The following is a 26,706-nucleotide window of genomic DNA, read 5'->3' as shown; positions in this document are numbered from 1 at the left end:
CGACGAACCAAAAAGGGGTTAAAAAGAAAATGAAAAGAACTAAAAAAAAAAAAAAAAAAAAGGAAGAACCAGTTGAGCGAGGCGCAGGGAAGGCGTGCTGATAAAGGTGGTAGAGGGTGCCAGCCGCACAGCCCAGCTTCCTTGTACAGGTGGACTGGCGAGGCTCCATGCCAAATAGTTTTGGTTTACAGGGAGTGGTGGGAGTACATTCTTCAAACCACTCCTAGGAAGCAGCGCTCTCTTCATACAAATCAATGACAATTTGCAGTCCACACCCCCCCCCACCCCACAGCAGCCTGCCTGATATTTTTTTTTTCCTACTTTTTTTTTTACATCAATTCAGCACTTCTGCAGCCGCCGCCTGCCACAACGGACGCAGGAAAAGGTCAGTGGAAAAAGCTTCTTTTTGCTCCCAATTTTTTCGATTCTTTCTGTGCCTGTGACTACGGCTCTCTGAGAGATACAAAAGGGAAAAAAATAGAAAAGGTCCTTCCTATTCTTCTGCATGGTATAGAATTGGAGGATGACAGTTCTCCCGGAGCTCAGCTCGTGAGATCAAAAAATGTACAAGGTGGTGGAACTCGCGGCAGCCAATCAGAGATCGTTTTCTTTTTTTTCTTCTTTTTTTTTTTAGATGCTTTTTGTTATTATAATGCTGCCCTGATCTGCAGAGAGCTTTCGGTCCCAGCAGCCAAAGGAGATTTAAAGGGTACATTTCAATTTTAAGGGGTATTTCCACTTATCCACTTATTTCCACTTCCACTCAATTTTGTCTTTATCTGCTCTCATTTACACTCATTTTATTTTTAAAAAATAATGTTTTTACTCCAAAAGAAACTTTGAAACAATTTTCACGTCTCCCCTGCTAAGATTAGTCCATTGGGGGTCATTAGGAAAATGCCCCTTACATTGGAGGTCAGTGGGAAGAATAATCCTTACATTGGTGGTCAGTGGGAAGAATAATTCTTACATTGGTGGTCAGCGGGAAGAATGTTCCTTACATTGGTGGTCAGTTGGAAGAATGCTCATTACATTGATGGTCAGTCAAAAGAATGCACCTTTCATTGATGGCTAATTAGAAAAATGCCCCTTACATTTGTGTTCAGTGGGAAGAATGTTTCTTAATTGGTGGTCAGTGGGAAGAATGCTGTTTACCTTGGTGGTCAGTGGGAAGAATAATCCTTACATTGGTGGTCAGTGGGAAGAATGCCCCTTACATTGGTGGCCAGTGGGAAGAATGCTCATTACATTGATGGTCAGTCAAAAGAATGCGCCTTTCATTGATGGCCAAGTAGAAAAGTGCCCCTTACGTTGGTGGTCAGTGGGAAGAATGTACCTTACGTTGGTGGTCATTGGGAAGATTGCTTCTTACATTGGTGGTCAATGGGAAAAATGTAAAAATTGCGGTCAGTGGGAAGATTTCACCTATCATTGATTGGTATTGAGAAGAAGGCCCCTTACATGGGTGGTTAATGTGAACAATGCACCTTACATTGGTGGTCAGTGGAAAGAATGTACCTTACGTTGGTGGTCAGTGGGAAGAATGTACCTTACGTTGGTGGTCATTGGGAAGATCGCTTCTTACATTGGTAGTCAGTGGGAAGAATGTGCCTTTTAGTGATGGCCAGTGAAAATAATGAAAATAATGCCCTTAACATTGGTGGTCAGAGGGAAGAATGCCCCTTACATTGGTGATTAGCTGAAAGAATGTAACTTACATTGGTGGTCAATGGGAAGAATGATCCTTACACTGATAGTCAGTGGGAAGAATGTCCCTTACATTGATGGTCAATGGAAAGATTGCCACTTTTATTGGTGCCAGCGGGAAAAAGCACCTTATATTGGTGGCCTGTGGGAAGAAAGTCGCCTTCCTTAGTGTGGTGGTTAGAATGCCACCTTTACAGATAGCTTTACAGATCATTGGTGTCATGCTACTGTGGTAATGAAGACAACATTAAATAAATATATTGTAACATTAGATGGGAGGTCCATTAGCCACCGCTCAAGGAACCCCTGGCAACCTCTGGAGGAACCCTAGCGTGCCAAGGTATCCTGGTTGATAATGGCTGCTTTAGATGTTTCTAATGCTGGTCATACATGGTTAGATTTTATTTTGAAAGTTTTCGTTTCCGAAACTTTCATTCATTTAGTCCAGTTAGTGGAGTCAAACTGGCAGTCGATTTCGATAAAAGAATCAGGATAAAAGTTTTAATACAGTAATTTTCAGGAATTACATTAAAACGAAAACAGTGCAATTTAAAAGGTTATTGGCTAAAAAAATGTAAATTCATTTGGAAAAAAAAAACATGAATTTCATTATATACAGTATATACATATGTCTTTCTCATCTCTAACACAGCATTTCTTAACTCTTTTAACATGAAGGAACTCTTGAAATAACTTTTAGGCCCCAGGGAACCCTTGCTAAGAATTACTTTATCTACAGCTCATAGTACATTAACGTAGTGGTCAATGGGAAGAATGCTCCTTACATTGGTGGTTAGTGAGAAGAATGCTCCTTACATTGGTGGTCAGTGGAAAGAATGCTTCTTACATTGGTGGTTCTGTGGGAAGAATGCTCCTTACATTGATGGTTAGTGGGAAGAACGCTCCTTACATTGGTGGTCAGTGGGAAGAATGCTTCTTACATTGGTGGTTCTGTGGGAAGAATGCTCCTTACATTGGTGGTCAGTGGGAAGAATGTTTCTTACATTGGTGGTTCTGTGGGAAGAATGCTCCTAACATTGGTGGTCATTGGGAAGAATGTTCCTTACATTGGAGGTCAGTGGCAGAACTGCTTCTTACATTGGTGGTCAGTGGGAAGAATGCTCCTTAGATTGGTGGTCAGTGGGAAAAATGCTCCTTAGATTGGCGGTCAGTGGGAAAAATGTTCCTTACATTGGTGGCTCTGTGGGAAGAATGTTCCTTACATTGGTGGCTCTGTGGGAAGAATGTTCCTTACATTGGTGGCTCTGTGGGAAGAATGTTCCATACATTGGTGGTTCTGTGGGAAGAATGTTCCTTACATTGGTGGCTCTGTGGGAAGAATGTTCCATACATTGGTGGTTCTGTGGGAAGAATGTTCCTTACATTGGTGGTTCTGTGGGAAGAATGCTACCTTACCATGGTGGTGAGTGGGAAAAGTTCCTCCATCATTGGTAGTGCTACATGTGTGGTTTGAAACTGTGGACTTGCTACAGGTGTGGTTGGAGACTGTGGATATGCTACGGATGTATTTGAGAACTGTGGGCATGCTACAGGTGTGGTTGGAAACTGGAGACACACTGCAGGATACAAAACAGAGTCTGGCAACATGTCTTAAGATACTGCTGAAGATCACTGCCATAGTAGTCCCTTTCCAAATCAGTGCTCCCACCACTGACCGCTGGGGTCCAAGGGCTGCACAACAAGTATTAAAGGGCCAATGTGGCTGTTGGGCCACTGGTTGGGCACCAGGAGGTTTAAAAACTTCTCAGCCTGGTTGACCTCTTGATGGGGTAAAGCAGCCATGGCCATCAGAGAACTGGGCAGTGCCCCAATCCAATCCAAATTGGTACGTGTTCTGAGTAGAGTTGCTCCTTGGAATTAGGATGGTTCCCATAGCTTTTAATATAACAGTTGATTTCCTGTTATGTAATCCTATGGATAGACAGTATACTGACTTCAGCAGTGATTTCAGCAAAGTGCCCCTTCATCTTTTTTTTTTTTTTTTTTGACAAAAATGGGTCACAGAGTCAAATATTAGAAAGGTTATAGAAATATCAAAGGTCTATTTTTCTGTGGTGGCTTTTTTATGCAAATTTGTGGATGTCGCTAGTAGCTCTTGTAGCCAACATTTATTTCATTTTAGGTATCTATGGATTTCCTTCCTAACTCTCCTTCCTTCCTCCCTTCCTCCCTTCCTCCCTCTCCCTCCCTTCCAAATATTCTAAAGGTTATAAAAATATCATTAGTCTTGTCTTCTGTGATGGCTTTTTTAAATACAAATACTGTATGTGGATGTTGCTTGTAGCTCTTGTTTCCAAAATTAATTTGATTTTGTTATCTATAGATTTACTTTTCCTTCCTTCCTTCCTTCCTCTTCCTTCCTTCCTTCTTTCCCTCCTTCCCTCCTAATATTCTAAAGGTTATAAAAATATCAGAAGTCTTGTCTTCTGTGATGGCTTTTTAATGTATATTTGTGGATGTTCTTTGTAGCTCTTGTAGCCAACATTAATTTGATTTGGTTATCTATGGATTTCCTTTGACTTCCATCCTTCCTCTTCCTTCCTTCCTTCCAAATATTCTAAAGGTTATAGAAATATCAAAAGGTACCATTTTCTGTGATGGCTTTTTTTAACCACTTGCCTCCCGCCAATTGTCAAATGACGGCTGCAAAATGGTTTCAAAATCCTGACTTGGCGTCATAGACCGTCCTCATGATTTTGAGCTGCTGCGCGTCCCCGGGGGCGCGCATCGCGCCGATCGTTGTTGCGGGGTGTCAGTCTGACACCCCGCAACTACGATCTTGGTAAAGAGTCTGCGACGGAGACTCTTTACCATGTGATCAGCCGTGTCCAATCACAGCTGATCACAGTGTAAATAGGAAGAGCCGGTGATCGGCTTTTCCTCACTCGTGTCTGTCAGACGCGAGTAGAGGAGAGCCGATCGGCTGCTCCTCTGACAGGGGGGGTCTGTGCTGATTGATTATCAGTGCAGCCCCCCCGAGGATGCCCACACTGGACCACCAGGGACATCACCAGACCACCAGGGATGCCCAGCACCAGGTATGCCCCCCTAGACCACCAGGAATGCCAGTCAGTGCCACAATGGATGCCAATCAGTGCCCACAATGGATGCCAATCAGTGCCCACAATGGGCATCACTGATTGGCATGCATTATTGTTTGGCACTGATTGGCATCCATCAGCACAAAACCATACAATACAATGTCGCCTATCAGTGCCCATTTATGCCACCTACCAGTGCCCATCCGTGCCACCTATCAGTGCCCATCCATGCCAACTATCAGTGCCCATCCATGCCCATCTGTGCCGCCTATCCATGCCCATCTGTGCTGCCTATCCATGCCCATTCCTGCCGCCTATCCATGCCAATCTGTGCCAGCTATCAGTGCCAATTTGTGCCACCTATCAGTGTCCATCCGTGTCACCCATAAGTGCCACCTATCAGTGCCGCCCATCAGTGCCGCTCATCAGTGCCGCCCATCAGTGCCACATATCAGTGCCCATCAATGCCACCTCATCAGTGCCACTTCATTGGTGCCAGCTCATCAGTGCCCATCAGTGCCGCCTTATAAGTGCCCTTCAGTGCAGCCCCATCAGTGCCCATCAGTGAAGGAGAAAACATACTTATTTACAAAGTTTTGAAACTGAAACAAGAAAAAAACATATTTATTTTCAAAATTTTCTGTCTTTTTTTATTTGTTTAGCAAAAAATAAAAACCGTAGAGGTGATCAAATACCACCAAAAGAAATCTCTATTTGTGGGAAAAAAATGATAAAAATTTCATTTGGGTACAGTGTAGCATGACCGCGCAATTGTCATTCAAAGTGCGACAGCGCTGAAAGATCAAAATTAGTCTGGGCAGGAAGGTGTTTAAGTGTCCTGTATTGAAGTGGTTAATGCAAATACTGTATGTGGATGTTGCTTGTAGCTCTTGTTTTCAAAATGAATTTGATTTTGTTACCTATGGATTTCCTCTTCCTTCCTTCCTTCTTTCTTTCCTTCCTTCCTTCCTAATATTTTAAAGGTTATAGAAATATCAGAAGTCTTGTCTTCTGTGATGGATTTTTAATGTATATTTGTGGATGTTCTTTGTAGCTCTTGTAGCCAAAATTAATTTGATTTGGTTATCTATAGATTTCCTTTTCCTTCCTTCCTCTTCCTTATAGGTTATAGAAATATCAAAAGGTACCATTTTCTGTGATGGCTTTTTTTAACCACTTGCCGCCCGGCAAATGTCAAATGACAGCTACAAAGTGGTTTCAAAATCCTGACTGGACATCATAGACCGTCCTCATGATTTTGAGCCGCTGCGCATCCCCGGGGGGCGTGCATTGTGGCGATTGTTGTTGCGGGGTGTCAGTCTGATACCCGGCAACTACAATCTCGGTAAAGAGTCTCCGACGGAGACTCTTTCCAAAGTGATCGGCCATGTCCAATCACGGCTGATCACAATGCAAATAGGAAGAGCCGGTGATCTGCTTTTCCTCACTCCAGTCTGTCTGTCTTATAGCCAAAATTAATTTGATTTGGTTATCTATAGATTTCCTTTTCCTTCCTTCCTTTTCCTTCCTTCCTTTTCCTTCCTTCCTTCCCCTTCCTTCCAAATATTCTAAAAGTTATAGAAATATCAAAAGGTACCATTTTCTGTGATGGCTTTTTTTTAAAGCAAATACTGTATGTAGATGTTGCTTGTAGCTCTTGTTTCCAAAATTAATTTGATTTGGTTATCTATGGATTTCCTTTTCCTTCCTTCCTCTTCCTTCCTTCCTTCCCTCCTTCCTTCTCCCCTACTAGTTGGCACATTTCTTTTGGCATCTATAAATCACACCGTATATCTCTCCCCTACGTTAGCTGCAGGGTTGCAATGTTCTGTTTATTATTTTTTCACAGTTATACAATATTTGTCGCACTCTGACAACCAATAACAATCTGAAATTGTTCTCTATACAGAAAGAAAGGTCAATCAAATAGATTTGCGCTCAGATCCTCTGGCCTGGTATGGCATGTTGAGACCCAGGTTGCCCTCAGGTCACCCTCAGGCCAATGTCAAATGGTCTCTCTGAGCAGCCCATCTGACAATTACAATTATATTCCGCCATGAGCTCCTTGCAGTGTGCTGGCAGTGTGACACCCTTATCTTTCCTATCCAGATAAATATGAGATATTCCAGAACGGATGGTGTGGGCACTTAGTTCACAGAGAAGAGCGAATCCGGTACAATTCTCCCTCCCGGCAGTCTGAATCCAGTTCTGGGATCTTTTAAAATATTTACAATCCACCTCCTTTTCTTCTTCTTTTTTTTTAAGTTTTAACTTACAAAACTATTTTTATTGGAGAAACAAATGACATTGTTACATGTCTCATTTCTTTAAAACATATGTTGTAGCTAAGAGGGCTAGAAAAATAATTCTTTGAACTCTGTGGTATTTTTTATTTTGTTCATGTAAATCTGGCCCTAAGGGGTGTATTATTTTTATTTTAAAAAATTCCCATAGCTGTTTTTTTTTTGCATGGAAAATATAAATGGGTCCTGTGTAAATGGGCAAAATCAAAATGTTCTCAGGCGATATTTTTTTTCGCGATCAAATTTGTGAAATGCTGCAATATGTCCACTAGATGGTGCTGACTGTCATAGAAAATGAGTATGCTCCTCAGAGCCATCTAGTGGCCGTAAAGCAGTATTTTTTTCTCATGTACAGATTCATTCTGCAGAGAATACTGTAGCATGGGAACATTTGATTTTACCCCTTTTTTTGCACAGAATGCAAATGCACATGCAGTTTTAGTGGGAGGAATGCTTCCTACATTGGTGACCAGTGGGAAGGATATTTCCTACAGTAACATGCAGTTTTAATGGACGAACAGCTAAGATAAGTTTAATATGAAATAAAAAAAGTCACTCTTAAAAAATAACTAAAATCCACAATACTCACCCTACAGCAATGTGGTGAGTGCCAACTCATTTACCATTATGTGTGCCCGGTCTTCTTCCTGGGTAGGCATCTTCTGCCCCCCTGATTGGGTAGCCTAGGGTGATGTAACACCCACACATGCGCACAGTAGTTCATTATTTTATTTATTTTATTTACACCCAAGGTATGTTGTATATACATACAGCACAATAAAGGTGTGAGGTATGTAACATAGGGGGTTATTTACTAAAGGCAACTCCATTTTGCACTACAAGTACAAGTGTAAACTACAAGTGCAAAGTGCATTTGAAATTGCACTGAAAGTGCACTTGGAAGTGCAGTCGCTCTAAATCTAAGGGGTTGATCTGAAATGAGGGGAAGCTCTGCTGATTTTATCATCCAATCATGTGCAAGCTAAAATACTGTTTTTTATTTTCCTTACATGTCCCCCTCGGATCTACAGCGACTTTACTTCCAAGTGCACTTGCAGTGCAAAGTGGATTTGCCTTTCGTAAATAACCCTTACAGTGTTACTTTCTGCTCAGTGAGAGAAAATAATATTAAAAAACACCAAAAATAGAGTTACTATTTTTGAATGTTAGCTATATTTTAAACATATCTTTTTTAAATGCGCAATTCTGACTTCAGTGCGTGTAATCCCCTGTACAAGAGCACTTCGACTTTTGCTGCTCCTTTTCTAACCAATCACAGGATGGGGGTGGGAAGGTGACCTAGCTGCATGGCTTAACGGCAATAGAGAAATATCAGGCATGTTGTGTGGCAGAGCTGTGTAAATCTCAGGACAGGTTGGACAGAATTACAAAACCTTAGGAAGGTAAAACTGATTATATATACTGTGTGTATGTATATATATATATATATATATATATATATATATATATATGAGAGGGAGGGAGATTTTTTATATATATATATATATATTTATTTATGTACACTATATCAGGGCTCAAAATTTCAAGTCCTGAGTTACTAGCCAGACCTCAAGGGTTACTTGCCACCATTTGCCCCACCCAACGCCGACCCTGCCACACCCCCAATTCCACCTCCTAAACACACCCTCATAAATTGCAGCCTGCCCGTGTCCACCAATACAGCCTGCCCAGGCCCACTAATGCAGCCTGCCGGTGCCCACCAATACAGCCTGCCCATGCCCACCAATGCAGCCTGCCCGTGCCCACCAATGCAGCCTCACCTGTGTCCATCAATGCAGCCTGCCCATACAGGGGAAGAGAGGAGAGGAGCAGCAAAGCCGCCCGGATGATCAGAGCGTGGGGAACACAGTGATAACAGCTTTCTTGGCCAGAGAACATTGATAGAGAGATCACCCTGCCCAGGTGATCTGTCTATCAAATTTCCTGGTCGGGGGCGGGGCTGTATGTGACAGCAAGTGCGGGGAGCATACAGCAATTCAAATGAAAGCTGTTATCGCTGTGTTCCCCACGTTCTGATCATCCGGGCGGCTCTCCTTTCTCTTCCCCTCCGCCGTCGCTGGGAGAAGGACTCCCATTCAACCTCACCTGCCAGTGGTGCTTGCCCCCGATCCCAGGTAGCCCTTCTTCACTAGCCCTCAAATTACACTCACAAAATACGAGTGGAATTTTTAAGGAGTGCACTGTCTAGTCAAAAGTATTGGGACACTTTCCTTTGTGTGCACATGAACTTTAATGGCATCCCAGTCTTAGTCCGTAGGGTTCAATATTGAGTTGGCCCACCCTTTGCACCTATAACCTATTCTTCTAGAAGCCCATTTGTGAGGTCAGGCACTGATGTTGGACGAGAAGCCCTGGTTTGCAGACTCCCCTCTAATTCATCCCAAAGGTGCTCTATCAGGCTGAGGTCAGGACTCTGTGCAGGCCAGTCAAGTTCCTCCACCCCAAACTCGCTCATCCTTGTCTTTATGAATCTTGCTTTGTGCACTGGTTCAAATCATATGGTGGAGGGGGGATTATAGTGAGGGGTTGTTTTTCAGGGGTTGGGCTTGGCCCCTTTCAGTGAAGGGAACTCTTAAGGCATCAGCACACCAAGACATTTTGGACAATTTCATTTTCCCAACTTTGTGGGAACAGTTTGGGGATGGCCCCTTCCTGTTGCAACATGACTGTGCACCAGTGCACAAAGCAAGGTCCATAAAGACATGGACGAGTGAGTTTGGGGTGGAGGAACCTGACTGGTCTGCACCTCAACCCGATAGAACACCTTTGGGATGAATTAGAGCGGAGACTGTGAGCCAGGCCTTCTTGTCCAACATCAGTGCCTAACCTCACAAATACGCTTCATAGGAGACTGCATAATAATATACAATGGGTATTTATTTAAAAAAAAATTGTATCTGTGATTTCATTAAAATTGGGAGGGGGGGGGCTCAGAAAATTCTTTAACCTTTTTCTGACCACATGACGCATTTGCGATTCTACACTGCGTCACTTTAACTGACAAATGCGCGGTCATGCGACGTGGCTCCCAAACAAAATTGGCGTCCTTTTTTCCCCACAAATAGAGCTTTCTTTTGGTGGTATTTAATCACCTCTGTGGTTTTTATTTTTTTGCGCTATAAACCAAAAAAGAGCGTCAATTTTGAAATTTTTTACATTTTGCTCTAATAAATATCCCCCCAAAAAATATATAAAAAACATTTTTTTTTCCTCAGTTGAGGCTGATACGTATTCTTCTACATATTTTTGGTATAAAAAAAAAGTTATAGCGTTTACAAAATAGGGATAGTTTTATGGCATTTTTGTTAATATTTTTATTTTTTTACTAGTAATGGCGGCGATCAGCGATTTTTATCGTAACTGCGACATTATGGCGGACACATCGGACATTTTTGACACATTTTTGGGACCATTGTCATTTATACAGCAATAAGTGCTATACAAATGCACTGATTCCTGCATAAATGACACTGGCAGGGAAGGGGGTTAACCACTAGGGGGCAGTGTAGGGGATAAGTATGTCCTGGGGAGTGTTACTAACTGTGAGGGGCGTGGCTACGTGTGACATGTCACTGATCACCACTCCCGATCCCACAGAGCAGAGATCAGTGACAGTGTCATTAGGCAGAACGGGGAGATCCTTCTTTACATTAGCATCTCCTTGTTCTTCCTCCCCGTGAGATGATCATGGGTATCCCCGCGGCGATAGAATCCACGGGACCCGCGACCCGACTCACGGATAACACGCACGCGATGGCCATTCAGAATGGTGCCATTCTGCCGACGTACATCGGCGTGCGCCGGTCGGGAACAGGGTTAATATCATGAATTTAACCACTTGCCACCCGCCCTATAGCAGAAACACGGCAGCAAAGTGGTTTCAAAATCCTGCCCGGACGTCATATGACGTGATCAGGATTTTGAGCCGCTGCGTGCCCCCGGGGGCGCGCATCGTGGCGATCATTGTTGCGGGGTGTCGGTCTGACGGAGACTCCGACGGAGACTCTTTACCACGTGATCAGCCGTGTCCAATCACGGCTGATTACAGTGTAAATAGGAAGAGCCGGTGATCTGTCAGACGCGAGTAGAGGAGAGCCGATCAGCTGCTCCTCTGACAGAGGGGGTCTGTGCTGATTGATTATCAGCACAGCCCCCCCAAAGATGCCCACACTGGACCACCAGGGACGCCACCAGTCCACCAGGGATGCCCAGCACCAGGTATGCCACCCTAGACCACCAGGGATGCCAGTCAGTGCCCACAATGGATGCCAATCAGTGCCCACAATGGACATCACTGATTGGCATGCATTGTTATTTGGCACAGATTGTCATCCATCAGTACAGTATAATACAATACAATGCCGCCTATCAATGCCCATCCGTGCCGCCTATCAGTGCCCATCCGTGCCGCCTATCAGTGCCCATCTGTGCCACCTATCAGTGCCCATCCGTGGCACCTATCAGTGCCCATCCATGCTCATCTGTGCCGCCTATCCATGCCGCCTATCCATGCCAGCTATCAGTGCCAATTTGTGTCACCTATCAGTGCACATCCGTGTCACCCATCAGTGCCACCTATCAGTGCCGCCTATCAGTGCCACATATCAGTGTCCATCAATGCCACCTCATCAGTGCCACTTCATTGGTGCCCCCTCATCGGTGCCCATCAGTGCCGCCTTATCAGTGCCCGTCAGTGCAGCTCCATCAGTGCCCATCAGTGAACGAGAAAGCGTACTTATTTACAAAGTTTTGAAACATATTTTTTTTTCAAAATTTTCAGTCTTTTTTTATTTGTTTAGCAAAAAATAAAAACCGCAGAGGTGATCAAATACCACCAAAATAAAGCTCCATTTGTGGGAAAAAAATAATAAAAATTTAATTTGGGTACAGTGTAGCATGACCGCGCAATTGTGTGCGTTTTCAGCAGCTGTTACCTGCACTTTTTTTTTTTTTTTCAACACAACAATGAAAACCCTATTTTTATCTATCAAAAAGTGTTTTCCAGTGCTAAACCTTTCATCTGATTTTGAAATTTCTGCATTTGTAAATTCCAAAAGCCAATATAAAGGAATATTAGTGGTAAAAAAGCACTCGTGGGTTTAACCAATCTTTTTTTTTTGTACAATTCTCCTTAAGGCTGGGTTCACACTGCTGCGGGGGGAGATCCGGATGTGATTCGCACAGCAAATCACATCCGATCTCCGTAGCACTGCGAGTTCAGCCATACAGATAGTATGGCTGAACTCGCAGCTGTCCCGCAGCAAACTCGCACAGGACCCTTTTTTGGGTCCGCAACGGAATCGGATCGCATGGGGGTTCACACCATGCGATCCGATTCCTGTGCGAGTCGGCAGATCGCACTGCGATATGCCGACGGATCTGGGGGTGTCATTAACATAACATTGACACCCCCAGCCGTCCGCATAGGGCAGTGTGAACTGCCGGCGGGAGGTGAGCGATGCGGGAAAACGCCGCGGATTCGCGGCGTTCCCGCATCGCAATAGTGTGAACCTAGCCTTAAAGACTATGCCTATTTTTGACATTTGGTGTTTACAAGTTAAAATCCATATTTTTTGCTAGAAAATTACTTGGAACCCCCAAACATTATTTATATATATATATATATATATATATATATATATATATATTTCAGCAGAGACTCTAGAGAATAAAACGGCGATTGTTGCAATATTTTATGTCACACGGTATTTGCGCAGCAGTCTTTTAAACGCAACTTTTTGGGAAAAGGGACACTTTCATGAATTAAAAAAAAAAAAAACAGTAAAATTAGCCCACATTTTTTGCATAATGTGAAAGATAATGTTACACCGAGTAAATAGATACCAAACATGTCACACTTTATAATTGCACGCACTCGTGGAATGATGACAAACTACGGTACCTAAAAATCTCAATAGGTGACGCTTTTTTTTCCGTTTACCAGGTTAGAGTTCCAGAGGAGGTCTAGCGCTAGAATTATTGCTCTTGCTCTGACAATCGCGCCCATACCTCACATGTGTGATTTGAACACCGTTTAGATATGCGGGTGCGACTTCCGTATGCGTTTTCTTTGCTTCGCGAGCTCGCGGGGAGGGGGGGGCGCTTTAAATTTTTATTTTTTTCTTATTTATTTTATTAATTTTAAAATTAATAAATTGTTTTAAAAAAAAAATAAAATTTTGATCACTTTTATTGCTGTCACAAGGAATGTAAACATCCCTTGTGACAGTAATAGGCGGTGACAGGTACTCTTTATGGAGGGATCCCTCCTTTACACTTCAAAGTATTCAGATCGCCATTTTCGGCGATTCTGAATACTGTATATATTTTTAAATCCGGCGCCATTGGCAGCTGAGTAAACTGGAAGTGATGTCATGACGTCGCTTCCGTGTTTACAATTAGGAGACTGGAATGAAGCCGCTTACGGCTTCATTCCAGTCCCTCACTAGCCGCCAGAGGCATCGGATTGTGCATCGTTGCTCCCGACTGAACGGGAGCTCCGGTAAGAGCAGCGGGAGGAGGCGGGGGGGGGGGGAATCCCCTCCAGCTCCTCCGGCATAACAGTCGAGTGGCTTTTAGCCGCATAGGTTGGTATGGCTGGAAAGCCAATCGCCCGCTCTAAAAATCAGTACTGGGATGATGCCTGCAGCTGCGGGCATCATCCCGGTATAACCCCCAGAAGCCGAGTACCCATATCTCAGAAAGTTGGGAGGTATGGCTTCTGATTGGTATCCAGTGGGTGAGGCTGTCGATCATGAGAGCCAATCACAGCGGTCGCATGGTAGGAAAGCCTGCCTGAATTGGTTAAAAAAGGAAAAAGGGAGGGGAAGTCTAGATTGTATTTAAAGTGATCCTGTCGTCTATTTGGATTGGAATTCTCAGGCGTCAGTGTATAGAATTCACATTTTGAACACAGGAAGGAGAGGATTTGGGATGAAGCCTCTTCTCAGTAATCAGAAGGAATCAGGCAATTGATATTTTAGCTATGAGACTCCGAATTACAGCCCATATTCACACCTCCCAACTTACTGAGATAGGAATGAGGGACACCTATCAGCAAAAGTATGCAGGCATAGGACACACCCCCTTGTCACGCCCCCTTAAAGGAGAATTGTACAACCCACAAGTGCTTTTTTTTTTACCCGTACTATTCCTATTATATTGGCTTTTGGAATTTACAAATGCAGCAATTTAGAAATCAGATGAAATGTTTAGTGCTGGAAAACACTTTTTGATAGATAAAGTACATTTTAAATAAGGAACAGAGGGACATTGCTCCAAATCAGGGACAGTCCCTCGAAATCAGGGACGGTTGGGATCTAAGCACATTGTGTATTGGGGTATGATGGCGGTGTATGGGGGGTGCATTAATAGTGTGCTGGTGCATACCTCCCAACATTTTGAGATGGAAATGAGGGACACCTACTAGCAAATGTATGTAGGCATAGGACACGCCCCCTGTCACACCCCCTTAAAGCATAATTAACCCCAAAAAAAGGTTAATTAAACCCACAAGTGCTTTTTTTACCACTACTATTCTTTTATATTGGTTTTTAAAATTTACAAATGCAGCAATTTAGAATTCAGATGAAAGGTTTAGCACTTGGAAACACTTTTTGAAAGATAAAAAGGGAATTTTATATACAACTATAGAGATCAGACCAAAATGGGGGACAAATGAGGAGGAATGAGGGGCAGAGGGACATTGCTCCAAATCAGGGACAGTCCCTCGAAATCAGGGACAGTTGGGAGCTATGGGGGTGGATTCCCGGCTCTCCCACCAGAACTCCTCAGCCAGCTGCTCTTCCAGAGTTCAGTAATGTCAACCACATAAAAGAGGCAGAGCTGCCTTCCCTCCCCTCCGGGGGAGTGAAAAATCCGGCAAACACTTAGCTAACGTTTCATTAACCCCGCCACAGCCGGAGCGGAGGTGTCGGCTCCCCTCCAAGATTGGGTGTAAAAGATTGGTCCTGAGAGTCTCTGTCCCTAGATTTCATTGCTAATGATCAATCCTTGTTTCTACGCTCGATGTGGATTTTCATTGCGGGGGCTTTAGCTGAAGTAAAAATAATACGACTCATCCATGTATTAATTAAAGCTGATAAAAATAAATACATAAATAAATAAATATATTCCTCACTAGCCACAAAGAGTAGAAGTCCACTTGATTTTCCAGCATGTAAATGTAGCGGTGACATCATAACTGTGCTGCACATTGCCTGTGCAAAGAGCAGAGCTGTGGGAGGGGCCCAGCAGGTTCCACCTACCATAGGCTGCCTGTAGAGAACTACAGGAGGGGGCGGAGACTAGACCAGTCACCTGCACAAGGAGAGAGAGCAACAGTGACCGGTCTTTATTACAGGAATCTATTTTCATTTTTTATTTTTTTTGTACAGACCTCATTTGCAGTCTAACCCCTTCAGATCCGCGCTACAGCCAAATGACGGCTACAGAGCAGATCTACTTTGCTGGGAGGCCGTCAATAGATGTCCTGCCCTTTGCACGCTCCCCGCGCACCCCCTGCATGATGCACGCTGTGATCACTAAGTCAATGAGACAAAGCCACCTCATCTGTGCCACCTATCAGTGCCCACAGTGCCAGAAATCAGTGCCCACCAGTGCATAAGTGCCAGAAATCAGTGTCACTTATCAATGTCCATGACTGCCACCTATCAATGCCCATCACTGCCACCTATCAGTGCAACCTATCAGTGCCACCTATCAGTTCCCTTCAGTGCCACCTATAAATGCCTTTCAGTGCCGCCCATCAGTGCCACCTATGAGTGCCCACCAGTACCACCTCATCAGTGCCCACCAGTGCCGCCTATTAGTGGCCATCAATGCAGCTTCATCAGTGCCGCCTATCAATGTCACCTATCAGTGCCCATCAATGCCGCCAATCAGTGCCCATCACTGCCACCTATCAGTGCAACCTATCAGTGCCACCTATCAGTTCCCTTCAGTGCCACCTATCAATGCCCTTCAGTGCCACCCATCAGTGCCAGCTATCAGTGCCCACCAGTACCACCTATCAGTGCCCACCAGTGCCACCTCATCAGTGCCCATCAGTGATGCCTCATCAGTGTACATCAATGAAGGAGAAAAATTACCTGTTTGAAAAATTTCTAAAAATATAAAACTGTTTTGTAATATTTTTTTTCGGTCTTTTTAAAAAAAAAATAACAAAAAAAAAAACCCCAGAGGTGATCAAATACCACCAAAAGAAAGCTCTATTTGTGGAGGAAAAAAATAATAAATAAATAATAAATTTCATTTGGGTGCAGTGTTGTATGACCGCGCAATTGTCATTCTTGCCTAAATGTGCTCTTGAACTGGACCCAAACACACACAGGACCCTTTTGTGATCCGCTCCGTAGCCGCTCCAGACCTGTGTGAACTGGCTCCATTGATATTATCATATATAATATAGATAGATAGATTTATTATATATTTTTATTATTATATATTTATTATATATTATTATTATATTATTATTATTTATTATATATTTAACATATATATTTTTCTATATGTGTTTTATTGGTGAATTATAATACACTATAAATTATACTGTATATATATATATATGTATATGTATGTATATGGTTTACTCACCTAGGTCGGTGACATGCAGGGCCCTATATTATATTATATTGGGGCTGCTGTATTTAAACTCTTTTTTGGGGGGTTTAGTATGTCTTTAATCTGTGGGGTGATGTACATTTATATAGTTTCATGAAATGTATAATAATCTTATTTTTTATTTTTTCATACAATTTTTGTGGTGTGGGCATTTGTTTCACGTGGTGATTTTGCTTGTAGGCCATCTAATAATGAGTTGCGGCAGTGCCAGGATAATTAATGACCCTACACAATTGGTCAGTGAGACTTTCTGTGATGGGTGGAAGGGCATGGAGGAGCGTAGTGGTTAGCGGCTGCTATGGAAGAAAAGAGGAAGCTGAGTCAGAGCTTTACTTCCTGCTACAGGCTAAAATATTTCTTTAGATTTTATTTATCACTTCATCAAAGCAGAGCATTCTGAATCAGAGATGCAGGCAGTCCTCTTGTAGTGTTGATAATTTGGAATGTGGGCACCCTGCTGCCCTATGAAGGCTTTATTTTTTTAATAAAAAAGGTTCAGCCTTAACATATGTTATATGTTTCTTCTCTCTTTTGGGGACTTCATTGGTGATATCCTTGTGTTGAGTTCCCGGGTCTGTACACCTGCTGTGCCCATTATGAGGGGTTCCCACCTTCTCTGTGACGAGCTCCTGGGTCTGTATACCTGCTGTGCCCATTATGAGGGGTTCCCACCTTCTCTGTGACGAGTTTCTGGGTCTGTACACCTGCTGTGTTCATTATGAGGGGTTCCCATCATCTCTGTGATGAGTTCCTGGGTCTGTATACCAGCTGTGCCCATTATGGGGTGTTTCCACTATTCCTGCCCAGAGTTCATGGGTCTGTACACCTGTTGTGCCAATTATGAGGGGTTCCCACCATCCCTGTGCTTAGTTTCTGGGCCTGCACATCTGCTGTGCCTATTATGGGGGGTTCCCACCACTGAGTTCCTAGGTCTGTATACCTGCTGTGCCAATTATGAGGGGTGCCCACCATCCTTGTGCTGAGTTCCTGGGTCTGTACACCTGCTGTGCCAATTATGAGGGGTTCTCACCATCCTTGTACTGAGTTCCTGGGCCTGCACATCTGTTGTGCCCATTATGAGGGGTTCCCACCATCTCTGCACTGTGTTCCCAGGTATGTACACCTGCTGTGCCCATTATGGTGGGTTTCCACTATGCCTGTCCTGAGCTCCTGGGCCTGTACATCTGCTGTGCCCATTATGAGGAGTTCCCACAATCTCTGCACTGAGATCCCAGGTCTGTACACCTGCTGTGCCCATTATGAGGAATTCCCACCACCATTCCACTGAGTTCCTAGGTCTGTACACCTGCTGTGCCCATGATGAGGGGTTCCCATCATCCTTACGCTGGGTTCCTAGGTTAATACACCTGCTGTGTCCATTATAAAGGGTTCCTACCATCCCTGTGTTGAGTTCCTGCTGCACAGGTTTGCTGGACTTTATTTTATTTTATGGAGAATGTACAAGGAGGAGCTGGGGCACACAGAGCTGGGCGGGGGGGGGGGGGGGGGGGGGACACCCAGGTGGACAGGAAGCGTTGCAAATGATGGTGGGAAGATCTCATTAACTTTAACTTAAAATTTTGGGTGGGATGACCCTTTAAGTTCAGTCGCAACAGAGTGGAGAAAGATCATCAAGAGTTGATTTGCTTTCTGTGCCTGTGATGGGAAGATTTGCCTCTACTTCCTGTCCCAGCAACCACACAGGAAGCGAGGAGAAGTCTCAGCAATGGGGACACAGACATCAGATGAAACCTAGCAGGGATCTTACCCTTCTGCTTTCTACCCAGAAAATGTTCTGTTGAGAGTTCTACTTTTACGACACTGGAGACAACCAGAATTTAGGGAAGACACGGTGGGTGTAAGGAATGTCCGCCCTATGGCCCTTCGTCTGCCCATGTGGACTATGTGTTCTCGCTCTCTCTTTCTCGCAGGAGAAGTAGCAGTAAATCCCAGCCTGGCAATAGCTCTCTTTTCCTCTCTGTCTCCTCTCCCTCCTCTCCTCTCTGTGCCAGAGCCAACGTGTGGGTGGGAGACGACCCAACCCATGTAGATTACTATCCAGGTGACTCGGATTCTGGCACATCTCTCCTTGGCACAGTCATTAACTCGCTGACAACTCAACACTCCTCCTAACCAGTTCTAAATGTGCAGGATAACATAAGACGCTAAAAGAAGTCAACTTAAAGGGGCCCTCACATGCAAGGCTAGGCAGAGGGGTAGGCAGAAGAGGCCTTGCACACTTCGGCAGGAGGGGGGTGTATAAAGACCATGACCTGCAACCTATGCTGCTGAAGTCGTTCACAGATCATTGGGGGGGGGGGGGGGGGCTCTTTGGTCTTTTTTACCTTGGATGCTACAGGACCTTGTTCCACATGCCACTTTCTTTACCATTACAGTAGATTTAAAGCCTAAAGCTGGCCATACATGGATCGAAATTCGGCCAGTTCAGCAGGGTCCAGCCAAATTTCAAACCATCCATGAGAAGGGTGGCTGTACAGAAGTTCAACCGCCCTGTTAGAAAATGTTTGCTTAATCAGCATCGCCAGCTATAGCCAGAATACAAAGGCTCAGCGTGGGTGGGGGGTGGAGGGGGGTACGGTTCCCCTATCCACATCGAATGTGTGTTCAGTCATTTTTTTTTTCATTCAACCAATCATCTATGGCCTGCCCAACAAAATAATTTGTTTATGAAAGCATCATAAATTGGATTTGGCGCACAGTTTTTTTTAAATTTTAGCGGTAAATACCCTGTTTCCCCGAAAATAAGACCTAGCGTGATAGTCGGTGATGGCTGCGATATAAGCCATACCCCCCAAATAAGCCCAACCCTGTTTCCCCAAAAATAAGCCCTACCCTGAAACTAAGACCTACAAGGACTTTAACTAAGGCTTATTTGGGGGGTAGGGCTTATATTGCAGCCATCAGTGACAATCAAGCTAGGTCTTATTTTCAGGGAAACAGGGTATGTTTTGCGCAAACCGATCAATATACCTTTTGGAAGGGCCTATGTTCAAATATCACATATATTGAATGGATTGAATGGAGGAACTCCATGCAAAAATTCTGGTAGCACAAAAGGACATAAGGCTCCATTTACACCATGCAGCTGTGATGGAGCGTGCGTGCGTATCAGTGCGTTATTGTGCATCGTGTGTAGAGCAGCCCATTTGCTTCAATGGGCTGCCCTATGCATGCAAAACGCGCACAAGAAGCGTCCGTCACTTTTTCAAAATTGTGCCGCACCAAATCGCATGTTGCTGCGGCACCGTGTATTTTGCCGCATGTTAGCGGGGGGGGGGGGGGGGTGCTTTTATACCGCTAAGAATGAATGGCACTATCACATGTTTGGTTAAGGGCAGTGCGTTCCTGTGCGTGCGTTCCTGACATGCACAGATGTGAATATAGGGGAAAGAGCCAGCAATAAAAATCTGACACAGGTTCTGAATTTTCCCCACCCTATGATTAACAGAAAAAAAAAGGGTTGCGTTTCATTCAAAAATATTTTCTACGTATAAGTTATTAACCTCTTGCTCGGTATAAAATAAATGTACAGCTCCTTGAAAAAGTATTCATACCCCATGAAATTTTCCACATTTTGTCATGTTACGACCAAAAATGTAAATGCATTTTATTGGGATTTTATGTGATAGACCAGCAGAAAGTAGCACAGAATTGTGAAGTGGAAGGAAAATGATAAATGGTTTTCCAAATTGTTTTACAAATAAATATCTGAAAAGTGGGGGGGGGGGCATTTGTATTCAGCCCCCTTTACTCTGATACGCCTAACTAAAATCCAGAGGAACCAATTGCCTTCATAAGTCACCTAATTAGTAAATAGTCCACCTGTGTGTAATTTAATCTCAGTATAATTACAGCTGTTGTGTGAAGCCCTCAGAGGTTTGTTAAAGAACCTTCGTGAACAAACAGCATCATGAAGGCCAAGGAACACACCAGACAGGTCAGGAATAAAGTTGTGGAGACATTTAAAGCAGGGTTTGGTTATAAAAAAAAATCCCAAACTCTGAACATCTCACGGAGCTCTGTTCAATCCATAATCCGAAAATGGAAAGAGTATGGCACAACTGCAAACCTACCAAGACATGGCCGTCCATCTAAACTGACAGGCCGGGCAATGAGAGCATTAATCAGAGAAGCAGCCAAGAGGCCCATGGTAACTCTGGAGGAGCTGCAGAGATCCACAGTTCAGGTGGGACAATCTGTCCACAGGACAACTATTAGTCGTGTACTCCACAAATCTGGCCTTTATGGAAGAGTGGAAAGAATAAAGATATTGTTGAAAGAAAGATATAAGAAGTCCTGTATGCAGTTTGTGAGAAGCCATGTGGGGGACACATCAAACATGTGGAAGAAGGTCCTCTGGTCAGATGAGACCAAAATTGAACTTTTTGGCCTAAAAGCAAAATGCTATGTGTGGCGGAAAACTAACACTGCACATCACCCTGAACACACCATCCCCACCGTGAAACATGTTGGTGGTGGCATCATGTGGTGGGGATACTTTTCTTCAGCAGGGACAGGGAAGGTGGTCAGAGTTGATGGGAAGATGGATGGAGCCAAATACAGAGCAATCTTAGAAGAAAGCCTGTTAGATTCTGCAAAACACTTGAGACTGGGGTGGAGGGTCACCTTCCAGCAGGACAACGACCCTAAACATACATCCAGAGCTACAATGGAATGGTTTATATCAAAGCATTTTCATGTGTTAGAATGGCCCAGTCAAAGTCCAGACCTAAATCCAATTGAGAATCCGTGACAAGACTTGAAAATTGCTGTTCACAGACCCTCCATATCCAATCTGACAGAGCTTGAGATATTTTTCAAAGAAGAATGGGCAAAAATGTCCCTCTCTAGATGTGCAAAGCTGGTAGAGACATCCCCAAAAAGAGTTGCAGGTGTAATTGCAGCAAAAGGTGGTTCTAAAAAGTATTGACTCTGAGGGCTTCACAGAACAGCTGTATTTATGCTGAGATTAAATTACACACAGGTGGACTCTATTTACTAATTAGGTGACTTCTGAAGGCAATTGGTTCCTCTAGATTTTAGTTAAGGGTAAAGGGGGCTGAATACACTTTTCACATATTTATTTGTAAAAATGTTGAATGAAAACCATTTATAATTTTCCTTCCACTTCACAATTATGTGCCACTTTGTGTTGGTCTCACAAAATCCCAATAAAATACTTTTTTTTGACCAGTGAGAAGCACATCTCAGGCTTCTTCTCTGGAAAGGTGTTCCATAAGAAAGAGGCACTTGGGCGCACTAACCATTGCAAGCATTACCATAGATACGCGCTTCGGCCTGTGTATTGCACTGGCAGCACAGGGCATCACAGCCACTATGTCCAGTGGGGTCCAGAGGGGTGGCCAGGATAGATGAAGTTAGTTCACCTTTAAAGTTTTTTGTGATACGGTGAACATACCCTTTAAGGCTGGGTTCACACCTAATGTGGATGCGGCTCCCAGCAGGAGTCCGGTGCAGTTCACAGTTTCAGGTCCGATTTCAGCCCAAATTTTGGGCTGAATTGGGACCTGAAAGGAACCGAAAGACGCACAGGGCTCCTGTGCAAATTCACACCGGAGCCGCATTGGAGATATGTGATCCGGCTCCATAGAGAGCCAGTCAAAATCTCCTGCTATTGTTGTGAATGCATAGCTCCCAACTGTCCCTGATTTCAAGGGACTGTCCCCGATTTGGAGCAATGTCCCTCTTTCCTCCTCATTTGTCCCTCATTTTGGTCTGATCTATATAGTTGTATAGGAAATGCACTTTTTATCTTTCAAAAAATGTTTCCCAGCGATAAAAACCTTTCATCCAAATTCTAAATTGCTGCATTTGTCTATTTTAAAAAACCGTATAAAGAAATATTAGTGGTAAAAAAAAGCACTTGCGGATTTAAATAATAAATAATAGGTGTCCCTCATTCCCATCTCAAAATGTTGGGAGGTATGCGAATTAGCGAATTGGATGCCGGGGGTACTGCAGCCAATTCGCAATGGTGTGAACCCAGCCTAAGACCCGGGTTAAAGGGACGTGCTGGGTGGACTGGAAGGGGTTAATGTCATAAGAAATGTGTTATACATCAGAATGTATATAGATGGGGAAAGCCATCTTTGTTCACTGGCAGTGCATGGTCCTACTTGATTACAGCCACTGCACTCTATTTGTACTCCTAATCTTAGTGTTGGTTGTCAGCCGACCTGAACACAAAATACTTTCCAGGTGGCTTATCTCACGTGATCCATATCTTGATTGCAGTTGTTCAGAAATAATGCTGATTGCACTGCTTGGCCTACAGATGAGCTCACACTGGGTTGAGGCTGGGTTCACACTGATGCGGTCTACAGCATCGCATATCATATCAGGAATCGCACCAAATTCATGTACAAATGTCAGTTTGGTGCGAATTAAGCCATTGGCTCAATTCACGTTGGATCCGCACCAAAAATGTGCAGGACCCTTTTTTTTTTGTCCGTGCTGGAATTAGATTGCATAGGTGTGTTCAGACCCATGCAATCCGATTCCACAGTTCGCACGGCGTTCTGCAAACCAATTTGGGGGTCTCATTATCCATTTAAGGACCGAGGCTCCTTTTTGAGATTTGTTGTTTACAAGTTAAAAACTGTTTTTTTTTTTGCTAGAAAATTACTCAGAACCCCCAAATATTATACTTTTTTTTTTCTAACACCCTAGAGAATAAAATGGCGGTCGTTGCAATACTTTCTGTCACACCGTATTTGCGCAGCGGTCTTACAAGCGCACTTTTTTTGGAAAAAATACACTTTTTTTAAATTTAAAAATAAGACAACAGTATTATGAAAGACAATGTTATGCCGAGTAAATTGATACCCAACATGTCACGCTTCAAAATTATGCCCACTCGTGGAATGGTGACAAACTTTTACCCTTAAAAATCACCATAGGCGACGTTTAAAAAATTCTACCAGTTGCATTTTTAGAGTTACAGAGGAGTTTCTAGAATTATTGCTCTCGCTCTACCGATCGCGGCGATTCCTCACATGTGTGGTTTGACCACCGTTTCCATATGCAGGCGTTACTCACGTATGCGTTTCCTACCTGCACGCGAGCTGGGCGGGACGGGGCGCATTAATAAAAAAAAATAATTCTTATTTATTTTACCTTTTATTTTTTATTTTTACACTGTTCTGTTAAAAAAAAAAAAAGGTGTCACTTTTATTCCTATTACAAGGAATGTAAACATCCCTTGTAATAGAAAAAAAGCATGACAGGTCCTCTTAAATATGAGATCTGGGGTCAAAAAGACCTCACATGTCATATTTACGCTAAAATGTAATAATAAAAAAAAAAGAAATTTTTTTTTTTGCCATTTAAATTTTTTTTTTAAATGGCACTTTAAGAGCTATGGGCGGAAGTGAAATTTTGACAGCGCTTCCGCCCTGCAATGTTATGGAGACAGGTGGGGGGCCATGCTCCCTTGACTCGTCTCCATACCCAGCAAGGGAGAAGGATCCGATCGCATCCGCCGCTGCCGACAGCTCCGGTAAGTGGCTGAGGGAGGAGGGCCTCTCCCGTCGCTGATAAAAGTGATCTTGCAGCGAATCCGCCACAGAGACCACTATTATCGGAAAGCGGACCGCCAGCTGAAGAAGACGATACTGGGGTTATGGAAGCTAGCTGCTGCCATTACCACAATATTCCTCTTCAAATTTAAGTCGTATATCGGCGTGTGGCAGTCCGGAAGTGGTTAACTTTATATTGACACCCACAGCGATTCGCAGAGCATGGTGTGAACTGCCTGCCATTCTGACACAGTGCGGGTTCCCGCCCAGGAATCACTGTGGTTCCCGCGCCGCATACACGTGATCCCAGCCTAAATGGAATGCCTGCATAAGCCCCCCGTTCACACCGGTGCTGCTTTGAAACCGCTCTACTTCAGCGAGATTTCAAAGCCGCACATCAGTGCGATTTGCACTGCCGATTTCAACAGAAGCCTATGCACATCGCAATGAAATAGGGAAAAAATCGTGCAGAAACTTTTTTTCAAAGTGGCAGCTATTTAAACAGGTCCATTGCCGACAATGGAGGTGCGACTTGTCATGCGATTTGGAACTGACAAATCGCACCGGTGTGATTTTATCCTAAACATATGATGGTAAAAAAATGTAGAACTCACATCAAGATTGCTTTTAGGTTTTATTTACAATGACTAAAAATGAGTACTCATTGAAAATGGATAATGTCTTCCCTGCTTAGTGACAGCAGTCCTGGACGATGCCTGCCCTTGGCTCAGGCAGGAATGTGGATTTCATCCAGAAGGGAGGTTTTCCGGCATTGTCTGCTCTGATTACACAGGTGTGTGCACACTGCGGTTGTGCCCGACCACGCTGCAGCTTCCCTCGGTGCTATAGGGGTTACTTTTATTTTGTTTTGCACATTTTCTTGGCTCGGAGGTGGCTTGAAGGGTGGAGAAGATTATAAACTGGGATTCTGATGTCAGTCTGGGTTCTCTGCCTGCTCTGCATTAACCAGTTCAGCTCTCACACCTGTACACACTGTACACACTGTACACACTGTGGACGTTTTTGGATGCCTGCTATGGGCCGGTGTATTCGGCAAAAGCTTTGAAATTGCATAAGATAACAATACATTTATCATTTTTAACCACTTGTCTACAGGGCACTTTTACTCCCTTCCCTTCCTGCCCAGGCCAATTTTCAGCTTTCAGCGCTGTCACACTTTGAATGACAATTGCGCGGTCATGCTACACTGTACCCATGTGAAATGTTTATCATTTTCTTTACACAAATAGAGCTTTCTTTTGGGGGTATTTGATCACTACTGGGTTTTTTATTTTTTACTAAAAATAAATTTACTTAAAATAAATAACAAAAGTTTTTTTTTTTAGTTTCTGTCAGTACATTTTCTATTGAAGCCATTTTTCTCCTTCACTGATGTGCGCTGATGACACGGCACTGATAGGCTGCACTGATGAGGTGGCACTTGTGGGCACTGATTAGGTGGCACTGATGAGGAGACAAGAATATGCCGCACTTATGGGCACTGATAGGTGACACTGATATGTTGCACTGATAGGTTGCACTGATGGGTGGCACTGGTGGGCACTGATAGGTGGCACTGATATTTGGCACTGATGAGCACTGATAGGTTGCACTGATGGGTGGCACTGGTGTGCACTGATAGGTGGCACTGATGGGCACAGATAGGCAGCATTGGTGGGCACTGATGAGCAGCATTGATGGGTGGCATTGATGGGCAGCAATCATGTGCATTGATGGGCAGCAATGATAGGCGGCACTGATAGCCAGCACTGACTGGCATCACTAATGGGCACTGATTGGTGGCACTTGCGGGCACTGATTGCTGGCAATGGGGGCATGTTATAGTAATCAGGGCACTGATGATCAGTGCCCTAATTAAATGTCTTGATGTCCCCTGGGAGGAGATGCCACTGATCCGCTCTCCTCGCCACACACTCTGTCAGTGTGAGGCGATGAGAGCCAATTACCAGCATCTCCTTGTTTACATGTGACCAGCTGTGATTGAACATACTGGCCTGGAGGTGAAGTTCCGGCACCCTGTGGGTATAGGAAGTGATGTCAGCTTGGGGGCGGACCGCCTCTACACCTCCTCCAGCTCTGTGAGCACCACCAGCGGCCATGATTTGCTATCATCGGCGGGACTGGGACACCGATGAAGATTTTGCATTTGGCCAGATATGTACTGTGAGGCCGCGTACACACGCGGGGACTGTTCGCCCAACTTTGTCCGCTGAACAGTGTTTCGGCGGACAGTCCGCCCGTGTGTGGGCTTTCAGCGGACAGTTTCAGCGAACAGTTTGCTGAACAAGGTTTTTCGGAATTTCCGAAAAACTGTCCGCTGAAACTTGGTTTCAGCGAACAGTCCCCTCGTGTGTAGGCTTGTTCGTCAAACTAAGTTCCGCGCATGCTCAG

The 26,706-nt window shown here is 44.0% G+C and overlaps 1 protein-coding gene across 1 annotated transcript in view; it reads left to right on the top strand.

Annotated features, from left to right (window-relative positions):
• The first annotated feature begins 204 nt into the window (after positions 1-204).
• Positions 205-26,706, top strand: part of ZBTB7C (zinc finger and BTB domain containing 7C) — a 140,657-nt gene continuing 114,155 nt past the window's right edge. Inside the window, exon 1 of the mRNA XM_077463039.1 lies at positions 205-385. Coding sequence (XP_077319165.1) covers positions 255-385 — 131 coding nt within the window. The 5' untranslated portion in view covers positions 205-254. The remainder of the gene's footprint in view (positions 386-26,706) is intronic.

The sequence above is a fragment of the Lithobates pipiens genome, unplaced genomic scaffold (genome assembly GCF_037356315.1).
Source record: "Lithobates pipiens isolate NorthernLeopardFrog02 unplaced genomic scaffold, aLitPip1_a1.2 Scaffold_3, whole genome shotgun sequence".
NCBI lineage: Eukaryota > Metazoa > Chordata > Amphibia > Anura > Ranidae > Lithobates > Lithobates pipiens.
The sequence above is the reverse complement of the archived record's forward strand: the minus strand, read 5'-3'. Positions and strand labels throughout refer to the sequence as shown.